The 15,229-nt window shown below is 43.6% G+C and overlaps 1 protein-coding gene across 8 annotated transcripts in view; it reads left to right on the forward strand.

Annotated features, from left to right (window-relative positions):
- LOC109889642 (anoctamin-1) overlaps positions 1–15,229 on the forward strand; it is a 67,591-nt gene that overhangs the window by 36,925 nt on the left and 15,437 nt on the right. For 3 of the 8 annotated variants that reach the window (XM_020481217.2, XM_020481223.2, XM_020481216.2), the window contains 12 exons: positions 229–363; positions 2,153–2,313; positions 4,593–4,675; positions 5,046–5,057; positions 5,787–5,858; positions 6,158–6,232; positions 7,267–7,341; positions 8,430–8,631; positions 9,360–9,471; positions 9,687–9,744; positions 10,316–10,416; positions 10,997–11,139. In XM_020481217.2, coding sequence (XP_020336806.1) covers positions 229–363; positions 2,153–2,313; positions 4,593–4,675; positions 5,046–5,057; positions 5,787–5,858; positions 6,158–6,232; positions 7,267–7,341; positions 8,430–8,631; positions 9,360–9,471; positions 9,687–9,744; positions 10,316–10,416; positions 10,997–11,139 — 1,229 coding nt within the window. The remainder of the gene's footprint in view (positions 1–228; positions 364–2,152; positions 2,314–4,592; positions 4,676–5,045; positions 5,058–5,786; positions 5,859–6,157; positions 6,233–7,266; positions 7,342–8,429; positions 8,632–9,359; positions 9,472–9,686; positions 9,745–10,315; positions 10,417–10,996; positions 11,140–15,229) is intronic. The other 5 variants (XM_031823148.1, XM_020481219.2, XM_031823149.1 and 2 more) reach the window with 3 other exon arrangements.

Here is a 15,229-nt window from a genome sequence, read left to right on the forward strand (position 1 = left end):
GATCTTGAAAGCTTAGATTGCTCTGTTCTTCCTCAATCTCTGTCTGGTTAATGTCTGTTCAGATCGAAACGTCACAATATGTTTAAATCTAAAAATCAGAATGGAGAAAGTGTTGGACCTTACTTTCTAATGCAGCGTGTTGTTCATCATGCAGGAAGTCATTTTATACGTGTTCTATTCTACTCTATTCTATCCAAAAGCTGAGATTGTTCTGTTCTTCCCATGCAGGAAGTACTTTGGGGAGAAGATAGGGCTGTACTTTGCTTGGCTGGGGCTGTACACCCAGATGCTGATCCCTGCTTCTCTAGTGGGAGTCATCGTGTTCCTGTACGGCTGTGCCACTGTAGACAACAACATTCCCAGGTTAGCAACATAAGGCCCCATACACAGCTTGTCAGAAAACCAAGGAAATAGTCATAGGTTCTAGCCGACAGAATCATAGGGCATGTCTACGTGAGGTTACGATACACACAATTCATTCACTGTGTGCAAGGGGCGCGAGAACCATTGAAACCAAATGGAAAGCCCATAAAGTGTCCTCCGGAGACATAGCTCAAGTAGAGGTATGACCTCACGTCCTAATCAGACATCCAATTGAATCGCTTCAAATATTGTGACAGACAGACAGCTTTAGGCTGTAGAGTGGTAAACAGTGGGATGGTGACACACAGTAGAGAGGAACTGTGCCATGGTAACTGACAAGTGCTCAACTTGAAGCCTTGCCCAAAGATAGAACAAACAGACATGTAAAGGATTTGTATTCAATCATCTTCACTTCCTGCTAGCATAAATAATGCAGTTGAATAAAGCATTGACAAGATAGAACAGGTCACTTCCTACTGCCTGCTGCCTTAAGCTTAGTCTTGGTTTGGCAGTCCAGAACAATAAAAAGGAAACGAGGAAACGTGTTCCTCCGGAGACAGAAGGGGTGATATCTAACGACCAACATCTGGTTGATGTTAGAATAGACGACAAGGCGAGCTGAGGCTTCATCCCTGGCTAACGTCTCTCGTCTCAGTCAGGATAGTTCCACACTGCTCTCTGTGTCTCAATTCTCTGCCACTGGAGTTCACAGGAACTGAACATACTTAGACTTAGCCTCGAGCTCCAGCGTTCTACTGTGTTGAGAACCTGGCTCGTGAGACGAGAGCCTGGCTCGTGAGACTAGAGCCAGCTAAACTACACAATCCAGATCCCTGACATTATTGTGTAAATATTTTCATCAATAGTCGCTTCAGCGAACTCTGGGCATGTGTACATTCACCAGATTTATGATGATTTATTCAATACTCACTATAATATTATAATACTGTATATTAGATCTATAGAAGTCAAAAGTCCCTATAGCTTGCAGTGGTTCTCCTAGGATTTCTTTCAGCGGTGGTGGACAAGGTAGCGAGGGAGGGGGATTGGATGTTGTAGAACGACTATGAGAAGGTCACTTCTGGTGATATTGTTTTAAAGACATTCTACTCCAAAATGCACAAAAATGCAATTACTGTATGTTGACACCATCTAAAATATAACTACCGCGTGCCACTGCACTGTGCTCTGTTTGTTACAAATATATGATGTAACTTGTCACTGATCTTAAAGGGATAATGCAAGAGATAATGTTAAATATAATCTTAAAGGGATAATGCAAGATTTTGGCAATTGAGCTATTTTATTACTTACCCAGAGGCATATGATCTCATGGAGACCATTTGTATGTCTCTGTGCGGTTTGAGGATGTTCAAGGTAGTTTTCGAGGACCATCGCTAACTAAAGTTAGCGCAATGACTGGAAGTCAACAGGAACAGCTAATGGCTGTCATTGTGCTAATTAGCAATTGCACTAATGCTAGTTAGCTACTTCCTTTGAACTGCATGTAGAGACATAAATGGTGTCCATGAGTATCCATTCTGCCAAAATCTCGCACTATTCATTTAAAAGAGCATCTCTGCAGAATAAAAATACATCTTTTTGGGGGAGTGGTGGCAACGATTTAGCAGTGACGGGCCACAGCTGCTAAAGGAATATAGGGGAAACACTGGCTTGACAGGCTGGCCTAATAACACTGGTGGTAGTGAGATGAAGAGGGCTGACTGTTTGTCTACCCCCCCCCCCCCCTCCCTCTACACCTCCTTCCTACCATCTTCCCTCTTTACAGCATGGAGATCTGCCACCCCAGGAACAACATCACCATGTGCCCGCTGTGTGACAGAGCCTGTAACTACTGGAAACTGAAGGAAGCCTGCGGGACGGCCCGGGCCAGCCACCTCTTTGACAACCCTGCCACCGTCTTCTTCTCCATCTTCATGGCCCTCTGGGGTAAGAGGCTGAGGCTCGTCCACACCACATAACAGAAGAGCACAACTTTATTTCTGTCTGTAGGATTGTAGGACACTGTCTGTGTCTGTAGGATTTATTTAACAGGGACAAATACTCAATAATCAACCACTCGGACAGTATTGTGAAGCCCAGCAATAGACTAGCATCCTGTCCATGGGGTGGACTTGTACATCAAGCTTTTTCCACTACAAAAACAGGAAATAGGCTATTGCCCAAATGGGCCGTTCTTCCTTGGACAAGATGATACTAAAATGTAACAGTTCCGGACTGAGCTAGACAGTTCATTTTTATCCGAAGTGCATCTCAACTTTTGTAAAAATAAAAAAATAAAAAATAAATGATATAGGCCACTTAGCAGATGTGTTTATCCAAAGTGTTCAAACATGGAGATAGTTGTGTGCTTAGAGGGCACAGTTAGACAGACTATTTCCTCTGTACGGCTTCCCACCTGCGACTGACAGTACAGTGCATATGTTTTTAGTGTGTGTATGTGATCCCTGCAGGAAATGAACCTACGGCCTTGGCGTCGGTAGAGACAGAGCCACACAGGACCCCTCTAAACAATAGGACAAACTCCTTTTTCTCAGCTCCATCTATTTTCTTCTTCCAGATGTTTAGTCTCCCGGGTTGTCTTCTTTCTTTCTTTCTTCCGTTCATTTCCGACCATCTGCATCCACCATTCTCTCTTTCTTTCGCTCCTTCCGGCTCTTTCCTCTATGGCTGTCCAAGCAACACTAAGCCCTGTAGACTAGACTGTATAGTGTCTTACTGAAGTGAATTAAACCACATTCACTTTAAAAAACGGACTCTTTGGTGATGCATTCCTGTGCTCTGTCCAGTGTCACAGTAACGATGGTCCTGTGTGGCCTGAGACTGAAGGGAGGAAGCAATAGACTGGAGCACTGTATGAGGGCACAGGTACAGCCCTGGGATTTATTTGTGTGTGTTATTTTCACTACTGGGCGTTATCATCTGGCGGTGATGTGACAGGCGTGGATGAGGCTTTGTAGGATACAGCACAGTACACGGTTCAAGTAGTACAGTATGTTGTGTCTCGTTGTTGTTCAACTACAGAAAGAGTGATGCAACTGGGGTCCCTCGCTGTTGGAAGTAGGACGTAGGGCATTATCGATCTACTAGGATTAAAGGTGCCATTATGAAGGGCGTTTCAAGCCAACTGAAGTCAAATAAATGATGCATATTTTTAAATAATTGTCTGTATGCCCTCCCTGCCTCTGTTGTCAGAGTCAATATTGTGAGCACAAAATGATGTTTTGGTTATCCACAAATGTACATACCAGCATCCCTAATGTAGTCAGACACCTGTACACATTGTCATTCTCCACATAGGGGTTATTTTTCATTCAGTCGCTCGACGTCAACACTATGGGAAACAGTATAGTCGTGACGTCTCACTCATCCAGACTCCTTCCTCCCGGGTCACTCATCCAGTCTCGGCGTATCCACTCTTGCCAAGACGCTTTCGTGGATGACCATTGTACGGAGGAAATGTAGAACATGCTATAGCCCCAGGTGCCTGTCTGCATATAGACTGCCACCGCCCTTGCTGTTCCACTGGACTAGAAAATACCTACCTTCAATCCATGTCAAAACGTTTCACACATTTTGCCCCTCATCCCACGCACGTGGCCATTGATCATTTAGCTCATTATACATGTAATAATTGATCACTGCAATCTTAATTTTAGCACCTTTATTATGCCACACTAATTATCCTTCTAGTCTGGAGGAGCCATAATTGGACTGCCAGAGTCACTGATAATAACTAATACAAATATACCATTTAACAGACACTTTCATCCAACGCATCGTATAGTCATGCATGCGTGCGTTTTATGTACGGGTGGCGCCAGGAATTGAACCCATAACCTTGACAGCGCAAGCACCACGTTCCACCAACTGAGCCACGCAGGACACCCGTCCACGTAACTTTCTGCATCATTTCTGCCCAATGTTGAAAAAACTGCTGAATAAAACTATTTAAGGAGATTGAATGGCTTTAGATTTGCATCAAACTGTACCATCTGGGATTGGAAAAACATCAAAACGGCAGCCGCATCACCTTGTTGGGGCTTACAGCTGGGGGATGAGGCTTTAGACGTGTGACCCTTCTCAAAGGTCATAGACAGCACTCTAGATGGAGGGACTGACACTCTTGTTGATATTGTGGATAATGTTCTTCGTGCGTTCAAAGGGGCTCTTAAGCGTTAACTCTTATCCGCGTCGTGTTTCTGCAGCTGCCATGTTCATGGAGCACTGGAAGAGAAGACAGATGCGTCTCAACTACGAATGGGATCTGACCGGCTTCGAGGAGGAGGAGGTGAGTGCTCTCCTTTCGGTGTCTTGCATTTCACTGCTATTTGTTTGTGAATGGGAGCGCCATATTGTAGACTGACCAAATAACACCACGAGTTGTTGTTTGTTTCAAAATACTGCTCTTACTTCCCAGGAATATTTTCTCCACAAATAGTTAATTATTCATAATTCCATCACGAGCCATGGAAAACTGAATAGAAGAGAAAATGTGGCATAACTACATTTCAGTTGTCTTGTCAGTGTTGTTTTATTTGGAGACAGTAATATTAACTGTCACAATAGACTATGACAGAATTCCATTTTCAAAAATATTTCAAGGTTGAGAGATTTTTGTAACTCTCTTGTCCTCCTCTTTCCCCCGTGGGTACCTACAGGAAGAGCTGAAGGTTTGGAACATTTCATTTTACACAAATATCCTTTTCCCCCTCGGCCACCATCCAGCTTTGCTACCCCACCCCCCACACTGGCTCTTCTTCTTCAGACTGTCCATGGACACCTTCACGCCCTCCTAAAGCACCCACAAACTTACCACGACCCATTGAACCACTACTCCTTCTCTGAATGCCATCTAGGGTTAGAAAATTATGCAAACTTCCAACTGGGGTTTGCTGCATAATATCTGGGAATTTTACAACCCTAATGGCCACTGCTTCTGGCCTGCTTTACAGCACCTGAAACATCCTGTCTCCTTGGAGTCGGATGCCAGGTCCAGCTCACCAGCCCACAATTTCCTGGCCTGGCCAGTCCTCTCTCTGTCTCTCTCTGTCTCCCCTGACCTGTCCCCTCTGCAAAGATCCATCCTGCTCCAGACCAGCAGCAACTGCAGCCTTGTCTTTGTGATAATGTCCTACCCATCTCAGTAGAAATGGGTAGAACCTGATTGGGTACCAGCAACTGCAGATAACTGTAGTCTTTGAAAATCTTCGACCTACTTTATACTGTAGAAGTTGACTTGACTGTATAACCTCACCTTGACGCCGGGTTTGTTGACCCAGTTGGACGGACAGTGACATCCTTAACGGCTGTATTAAATTCTGCACCTGATGGGAGGATTCTATGTATCCCAGTCAGCCCTCATACAGTGTTAAGTGCTTCTGCCTCTATTACATCCTTAGGACCACCCGAGAGCTGAGTACGAGCTCTGCGTTATGCAGAAGTCCCTGAAGAAAGAACACAAGACGCACAAGGTACTGATTGCTTATTCATGGGTTTTTACTGTCATCCAACTTCTTCTGTGAATTGATTTGCAGTCTCTTCTTGACTCCTGATGTTTGGAAAAGTGTTTGCCTCTTACATAATGATTCAACCCTCTCCTGTGGTAGATTGACGTGACACTCGTACCACACAGGTCTTAAAAGACTACAGTGAGATTGTATGTCTTATAACAGTCTTTACACCTTTACATGACTAGCGTGTGTTTTGTCTTGTCTTCTTTTACCTCTTTGTCTTGTGGTTTGTTGTGTTTGTGTCCTCTGAATCTATGAAGCCTACAGAGATAGCAGAAGAACCAACAAACAAATGGAAGCAAACGGTTCAATCTGCCATGGCTGGGCTTAAACTGGTACTTTTAGTGTCCTCGCCTCCTCCTCCTGGCCTATTTCAATGAATAGAGAGAAACTGCTCTTTTGTCTGTAAAGCATGTTGCACATTTTCACAACAATTCCCAGTACAAAGTACAAATAGAGTATAAGGCTTACAGTAAGATGTGACTTGACATCTCTGTCCATTTGACCTAAACAGCCCCCTCACTAAGACCCCCCCCCACCCCCACACACATACACACACTCTCTCTCTCTCTCTCTCACACTCACACTCTCTCTCTCTCTCTCACACACACACACACACACGCACACATGCACATACGCACACTGTCACCGTCTGTCAGAACCAGTGCACTTCTTTCTTGACTTTCTTGTTCTTTTATTTGTTGTTCTATTCTGCGTAACTTGAATCTGAATTCTCCATAGCGATAGTGCCTGGATCGCCATAGTGACAGTGCCTGGTGCTTGGTGCATGTTGAAAATGTCCTGGTAATGAGATGGAGACTGTATGGTTTGTTTTCTTGTACTTCCATGGACAGCATGTTAGCCTGTTCTGTTCCAAAATGGCTGCTGGAAGGTGCTGACCCCTTCATTGACTTGGCTCCGTCGAAAATGCCACCCCATTCCATATACTGTGCCCTACTTTTGACCGATGCCGTAGGGCTTGTTACAGGGCTCTGGTCGAAAATAGTGCACTACTGTATGTAGGGAATAAGGTGCCATTTTAGACACTAGTCATGTTCTGCCTGAGATTTGCTGCATAGAGAATGGAATGATGAGAACGATGAATGTCTAAATGCTTGAAATATACAGTGAATAAACTGTTGGAACACTGTCGTCTTGACTTCCAGGCTTGAATAATTCAGTTTGAAACGTTTATTTCGGCGTAATGGTTTGTCAGCATCAAAACACCGGCTTTTCTCCTCTCTCTCCTCCTCCTCCATTGCTGTTTGGATTCTTCTGCTGACTGGCTGCGATGTTTTCCACGTGCCAACAGTAACAGTAGACTTGGCTGCACCTCCTATAGATCTGAATATTTTCTCCCCTCTTTTAGACTGAAAAAGAAAAGCTGACCTGCAGAGACCGGTTACCAGCATACATGACCAACATAGTCATGATGCTTCTGATGGTGAGTCCAACCCATTTAGCAAAGCACAACTGCCAAGGGGCATTTAAGATTGAACCACATGCATCGTACAGACTTCTAATACCGTACATTGTTCATAAAATAAACCTGTGCGTCAACAATGACATCATTTTGAATGTTGAATAGCTCCCTGTGTGTTTATTCTATAGACTTACTGTTTCTTGTAGTGGCTGCATCTCAATCCCCTCTTTCCGACGATATAAAGTCTGTGCCTATTCCATAACATGGGGCTTGTGAAAGCGGTATTTTTCTACACGTGAGAGGATCCAGACAAGAAAATCGTCACAAACTCGTCTGTAAAACCTGAACCGTTTTGAGCTACAAACTAATATGTCACCGCCATCGACAGATGAGACTCATGAACAAGTCAGTGTTGGTGGTTTGGCTCTACGACATCCAAAAACTTTCCGGCAGTCGTCTGAACTCTCTGTTGTGGATGTCCTCATTTCAAAGAGGTTTTCTCACGAAACTGACTCTCCAGACCGAACCGTCGGAGCTACAAACTAATATGTCACCAATATCGAAAGGGGGGACTCTCACAAAGGTGTCGGCTTCAGAGGAGTGGTCTGAAGGTAAAACAGTACCGGGCTTTAAAAATGTCAAAGTGTATAGGGGGTCAAATGTGCCACGAATAACGTGAGTAAACATGGGTCGAAACATTATTTTTCCTACGTTTTCTTATATCTCTCAGATATGGGACAGACACTTTGAAACCTTATTCCTTATCAAAACTGTCTGTTTTGCCATGCACAAATGTGTCATTCAATGTGTCTCTATGGGCTATAGCAGTAAAGGTCAAATTTTCATCAAATATTTTGTATGTATATATTTTTATACCTACAGTGGTCCTAAAATTCCATAAATTCTGAATTTTATTAGCATCTTAAAAGAATTCCATACGTTAGCTTAGTAGATATTTTAATCTAAGGGCTTAGACCTACAATTCCTAAACTGTGTAACAGATGATACTGTACCTAAGCGTTTGACGGCACGCTGGAAAAGATTCTCAAAACCAAACCTACCAGTATTGACCTTTGTCGGGAGGCCTTATCCCTGTCACCTCTTTCCAGATCGGGGTGACCTTTGCTATAGTGTTCGGGGTCATCCTCTACCGGATCTCCATCACGGCAGCGCTGCACATGAGCAACAACCCCACGACGCGATCCAACGTCCGTCTGATGGTAAAAACAACGGCCGCAATCATCAACCTGGTGGTCATTCTGATCCTGGACGAGGTCTACGGAGCCGTGGCCCGCTGGCTCACTGTCCTCGGTACGTCTGGCAACTTGTATAGAAGTAGGGCATGCACATCCAGTAACCATCAAGTACAGTACATGGTATACAATATCAAGTCATGGAAGAAAGATTCCCTATCTTTGCATGTCCTCGGGATGTCAGCCTGACAACCTAATTCCAAAACCGTAATAATAATAATACATGGATATGGGACATTTAATGTGCTTTTAAAGACTGTCCCAAGCTATCAACAAGGCATTTTGGGTTCTATTTATCAGTGTCCTAGGTCAGTCTGACAACTTGTTTGAACAATTCCTCGGGCAAGACCCATTTACAGAAAGTAAAGTGTGCATTTTGCATTGACAGTCCGTCCTACTTCCCTATTAGCTGTGTCCCCGCTAGCAAGGATTTCCGTTGGCCATTTCTAACAACAGGCCAATGTACTGCGTCACTGTGCCACCGACTTTTCCCACTGAATATAGCTCCAAAATGTATTTGCATCCAAGTGACAACAAACGTACCGTCATTAGGTGTACTGAATGATCTAATCGATCAAATGTATTTATAAAGCCCTTTTTTCTTTTCTTTTTTAAATTGACTTCAGCAGAGGTCACAAAGCGCTTATGCAGAAACCCTCTAACGCTCCTCTTCCTCTATAGGCCTCGTGCTGATCCTACTGTTCTCTTTTCGAGTCAAGTCTCGAGCAGCAATGGCCTTCTAAGTTATTCATTTAACGTCTGTTCATCTCCTGTCTGTTTTCTCAGAGGTCCCAAAGACAGACAGGAGCTTTGAGGAGAGGTTGATATTCAAGACGTTCGTCCTAAAGTTTGTGAATGCCTTTACTCCCATCATATACATAGCATTCTTCAGAGGCAGGTGAGTTCCCGCACCTGCTTTCTCCACCCACAATTGTTCTGTGTGAGCTTGTGATGTGGGGTGTGACGCAATGTGGTGTTATGCAATGCTTTTCCGCTATGCTATGCTATCTTATGTCGTGCCATTTTAATGTCACAGTCTATGTCAGTGAGAGGTCGTAGAGTTTCTCTCAGTGTTGCCTCTCCCGACTTCCTTCCTCATGTCTCCTCATACAGGCTTGTTGGACGACCTGGAAGTTATCTGTATGTGTTTGAGTCGTACCGCATGGAAGAGGTTAAACACTTTTTTTCACTATAAACCCTCCTCTCAGTCTCTGAGAAAGCTCTGCATCATGAACAGTAATTTTAGAGAGTTTTATTAAAGATTTATCACATTTTATCACATTTCTTATCACATTATTTGCCATGTTATACAGGTATATTTAATTTTCATATGTGTTATCATATTGCATAGTGAAGTATAATGTCATTAAGAGCAGATGGCTACGAATTAAACACTGTTAGTTAACCTAGGAACATAAATTAGGAGTTCACATATTCAAAATAAATCTGTAGAATTCAAGTGCTGCTCTCTTGAAGCTGTCAATCAAAACGCTAAGAACAGTGTTAGGCTGGGATTCAATCAAACATAGATAAACGGCTACCATTGTCTCTCTTGAGCCGATACGCAGCGTTTACAGTGAACTTCGATCTCTTTGAATGTCAGGGAAATTGCCTTTTGCTGTGAGGAAGTCGTAAATCTGGGTTTGTTCGAATCCCGTCCTTAGTACTTGTCTTTTATCATGTTAGTCTTTCTGTAATGGAAGTGTGTTACAGTACAGAAGTGTTTTTTTTCTTCTTTGCAGTGTGCTCATGGAGGATGTCTGATGGAGTTGTGTATTCAGCTCAGTATCACCATGTTGGGAAAGCAACTCATCCAGAACAATTTATTTGAAATCGGCATCCCGTGAGTACACACACAAGCGCACACGCCAGCCTCGTCACACACACCACAAAACAAAGTCTGCATATCTGACTTGCCTAGTTAAATAAAGGTTAAATACATTATATAAATAAATATCAAGGATGCAAATTCCAGGCCCATAAAGACTTTTCTATTCTGATTTGATCCCAAATCATGACTGTGTTCCTGTCCCTGTCCCTCCACTGTGACTATGTTCCTGTGCCACTGCCTGCCTTTGGCTCTGACTGTAACTGTGTCCCTGTCTGTAACTGTATCCCTGTCTGTGACTGTGTCCCTGTCTGTGACTGTATCCCTGTCTGTGACTGTGTCCCTGTCTGCGACTGTGTCCCTGTCTGTGACTGTGTCCCTGTCTGCGACTGTGTCTGTGACTGTGTCCCTGTCTGCGACTGTGTCCCTGTCTGCGACTGTGTCCCTGTCTGCGACTGTGTCCCTGTCTGTGACTGTGTCCCTGTCTGCGACTGTGTCCCTGTCTGCGACTGTGTCCCTGTCTGTGACTGTGTCCCTGTCTGTGACTGCCCTATATGCTGTATGGCGTCTTATGATTGTGATCCTTTGTGTGCAGGAAGCTGAAGAAGTTGATCAGGTACATCAAGTCTAAGAGAAGGTCCTTCCAGGAAGAGGAGAGGGAGAAGAAGTTACAGCGCTATGAGACGGACCACTTCCTAGAGCCCTTCGCAGGCCTCACTCCAGAGTACATGGAGATGAGTGAGTCTCTCTCTGTGTGCGCGTGTGTGTGGACGTGCGTACGAGTGTGCGTGCTTGCGAGCGTGAGTGCGCGCGTCTTATGTGTGCGTTTGTTGAACCCTCTGACATTGCCAGAGCTCCCTGTGAGACCTTCGGTAGCAGGGCCATTCAGTCAGACAGACCCTATTCTCAATTATTTGTTTTGAATATAGAATGTTGCCTTTAATTACATTCAATGCCATGCAAATCGTAATCTGGATATGCATGTCTTGTCTACATTGTCCAGTTTATTTAAAAATCCTTTTCTATCTCTGCTTGTTTTCGACATTTTTCATGCACCTTGGTTTGAAAGCAAGGTAACAACAGCATTTCTGATTCTCCTTTATGTTCCAATTGAGTTGTGAGGGAACTGTTGCCTGTGCTCTAGGTGTGAGGGAACTGTTGCCTGTGCTCTAGGTGTGAGGTAACTGTTGCCTGAGCTCTAGGTGTGAGGGAACTGTTGCCTGACCTCTAGGTGTGAGGTAACCAAACCCATTCTGCTGCTGCACTGTGACTGTGACGTGTTTTTAGTATGGCAGATATTTCACACTACACACCTCTGCTATGGCAATTCGAGTGGGCTTTGGTCCAAAATAGCTGTACTGTACTGTGAAGAAGGTTCCATTCCCATGTTGCATTTTATTTTTGATCACATACTACTCTTAGAGAAAAGTTTTTTTGGGGGTTGTCCCCATAGAACTGTTTTTGGTTCCAGGTAGAACTATTTTGGGTTCCATGTAGAACCCTCTGGGGAAAGGGTTCTATGTAGAACCCAATAGGGTTCTACCTGGAACCAAAAAGGGTTCTTCAGATGGTTATCCTAAGGGGACAGCCGGAGAACCCTTTCATGTTCTGGATAGCACCCTTTTTTTCCAAGAGTTTAGGACAATATCACTGTTATAAATGCTTTAATACACGTTATCCTCAAAAGGTGATAACATGTGAAGGACCACTGGTAGCACAATCCACAAGCTGGTTAGTTGGCACCTTCGTTCATCGACAAGTGTCACAGCAGGTGGAAGAAGGTCCCTTTCAAGGTCAGCAGAATGGTAGCATTCTAGGTAGACTATTTTGCGGTCGCATGACGGATCACATAGCACCTGGATAGGTGTTTAACGAATCAGCTGACCACATCATATGATCTAGCAATCTGATGCCCGAGGTGCCCGACTAAGCAGTCGATGACGTGCCAAACAGCCATTGGTTGATGCGTGCAGTGTGACTGCAGTGTATTCGGCCTGGAACACTGTCATGTCAACAGGAAGTGGCACACTAAAAGTTGTGGAAACTGTGAGGACTGGGGTCTCTACTGAGTAAACTCAGGGTTTATTTCTGTTGGCCAGAGGACCAGTGAGACCTTGTGATGAATAAAACAAATATCCTTGTTTTTGTTGTTATGGAGATCTTTAGATGTAGCCCGTCGTGAGAGAATTCTGATAGGCCTTCATGTTGGTTTAGAAACGATGGTCAATTAATTGCATCAAATAAGCAAAGCTTTTTAGTCCCACTGTACTGAGTTTGGCTCCAGCTTCAAACCGGCAGATGTGAATAGATTGATTCAAGAATTAGATGGAGATGGCTTTTATTTTGTATTGACTTGAATGCTGATGAAACCTCAGGTGGCTGGCTTTAGCAAATGTCAAAGATAGACACAATTAATAGATGAGAGACCCACAGGCCTTTTTCCTCATCTAGGTAATTAGAGCCCATGTCTTTTGATGAGCTAGTAGAAGATATTTATGACTTAAATATTTAACAGGGTATTGGATAATGTGTTGCAAAGGCAGTATGGGGGAAAAAAAGATTTGTGGATAGGATCTTAAGTTTTTTATTATTCAAATTCTTTATTTGTGTTTACTGCTATTGTAAAGTAACATTGATTGAGTAGAATATCGATTATTTAAGACATAATCTTTCCTGTGGACATTTTAGAGTAATTTAAAGTACTCAAAAAAAGCAATGTTCAAGATTCAAGTTTTTAATGCTCAGTGAAATGTCTTTATTTTAAGTACTAAACCTAAAAATGCAGAAATCTATAACAATGTAATACAAAAAATTACATAAAGTAAAACAAAAACACACAAGAAAGTAAGTAAGCATACTATATACAGGGTTAGTAAGTTCCAGTACCATATTTGCAGTACAGAGATGCTGGAGGCATACTGGAGTGATAGAGGTCAATATGTATATTGGGTAAGATGACTAGGCATCAGGATATATGATAAAGAGAGTAGCAGCAGCGTATATGATAGTTGTATGTGAGTGGGTGTGCGTGTGTGTAGAGTCACTTGTACAGTGCCTTCGGAAAGTATTCAGACCCCTTGACTTTTTCAAAATGTTGTTAGGTCACGGCCTTGCTCTAAAATGGATTAAATTGTTTTTTTCCCCTCATCAATCTACACACAATACCCCATAATAACAAAGCAAAAACAGTTGTTAGAAATGTTTGCTAATTTATAATTTTTTTCAAAAGTATTCAGACCCTTTGCTCAGTACTTTGTTGAAGCATATTTGGCAGTGAGTCTTCTTGGGTATGACACTACAAGCTTGGCACACCTATATTTGGTAAATTTCTCCCATTCTTCTCTTCAGATCCTCTCAAGCTTTGTCAGGTTAGATGGGGAGCGTTGCTGCACAGCTATTTTCAGGTCTCTCCAGAGATGTTCAATCAGGTTCAAGTCCGGGCTCTGGCTGGGCCCCTCAAGGACATTCAGAGACTTGGGTCGTTGTCCCATCTCCACAGAGGAGCTCTAGAGCTCTGTCAGAGTGACCATCGGGTTCTTGGTCACCTCCCTGACGCACCAATGTGTCACTGTGCACCTGGCGACCTGGTTAGTGTGCACTGCGCCCGGCCACCCACAGGAGTCGCTAGTGCGCGATGAGACAAGGATATCCCTACCGGCCAAACCCTCCCTAATCCTAGGCCAATTGTGCGTCACCCCATGGGCCGGCTGCGACAGAGCCTGGGCTCAAACCCAGAGTCTCTGGTGGCACAGCTAGCACTGCGATGCAGCGCCCTAGACCACTGCGCCACCCAGGAGGCCGACCAAGGACCTTTATGCCTAGATTGCTCAATTTGGCTGGTCAGCCAGCTCTAGGAAGAATCTTGGTGGTTCCAAAGTTCTTCCTTTTATGAATGAGGGAGGCCACTGTGTTCTTGGGGACCTTCAATGCTGCAGAATTTTTGTGGTTTCCTTCCCCAGATCTGTTCCCTCCACACAATCCTATCTCAGAGCTCTACGAACAATTCCTTCTGCCTCATGGCTTGGATTTTGCTCTGACAAGCACTGTCAACTGTGGGACCTTATATAGACAGTTGTGTACCTTTCCAAGTCATGTCCAATCAATTGAATTTACCACAGGTGGACTCCAATCAAGTTGTAGAAACATCTCAAGGATGATCAATGGAAACAGGATGCACCTGAGCTCAACTTCGAGTCTCATAGCAAAGGGTCTGAATATTTATGTAAATAAGGTATTTCTGGTTTTGATTTTTAATACATTTGCAAAAATGTCTAAAAACCTGGTTTGCTTTGTCATTATGGGGTATTGTGTGAAGGATTGTATGAAGGATTATGGAGGATACTTTTGTAAAAACATTTTTTAGAATAAGGCTATAATGTAACAAAATGTGGAAAAAGTCAAGTGTTTTCAATACTTTCCGAATGCACTTGATGCTCATGTTCATTGAGTGAAACAAGAATATCTGGAGCAGCAAGATACAGTATTTAAAAGAAACATACTTCCTCTTCGTGTGGGAGTTAGACGAATATTGTTTTTATTCATCCTGGAAACTCATTACCGTTTTATAATTGAATTGCTCCTAAGCCAAGCACATAACTAATTGAATGAATTACTTCCTTACTCTGTACCAAACCTACACCCTGGGCCTTCTCCTCAACGACAGACAGCAGTGTTTTATGCAGATCCTCCTGTTGGCACACACCTCTTCTGTCCCGTAGTTTAGTCAACATGGCCCTGGTCCTGTGGCCCTCATCTTGCTTTGCCTGTCTTCTTCTCTCTCTTTCTCAAGTGTCTCGATTGCTCCATCTTTCTATCTATCTCTCGCTCT

Source organism: Oncorhynchus kisutch, linkage group LG4 (genome assembly GCF_002021735.2).
Source record: "Oncorhynchus kisutch isolate 150728-3 linkage group LG4, Okis_V2, whole genome shotgun sequence".
Taxonomy (NCBI): Eukaryota; Metazoa; Chordata; class Actinopteri; order Salmoniformes; family Salmonidae; genus Oncorhynchus; species Oncorhynchus kisutch.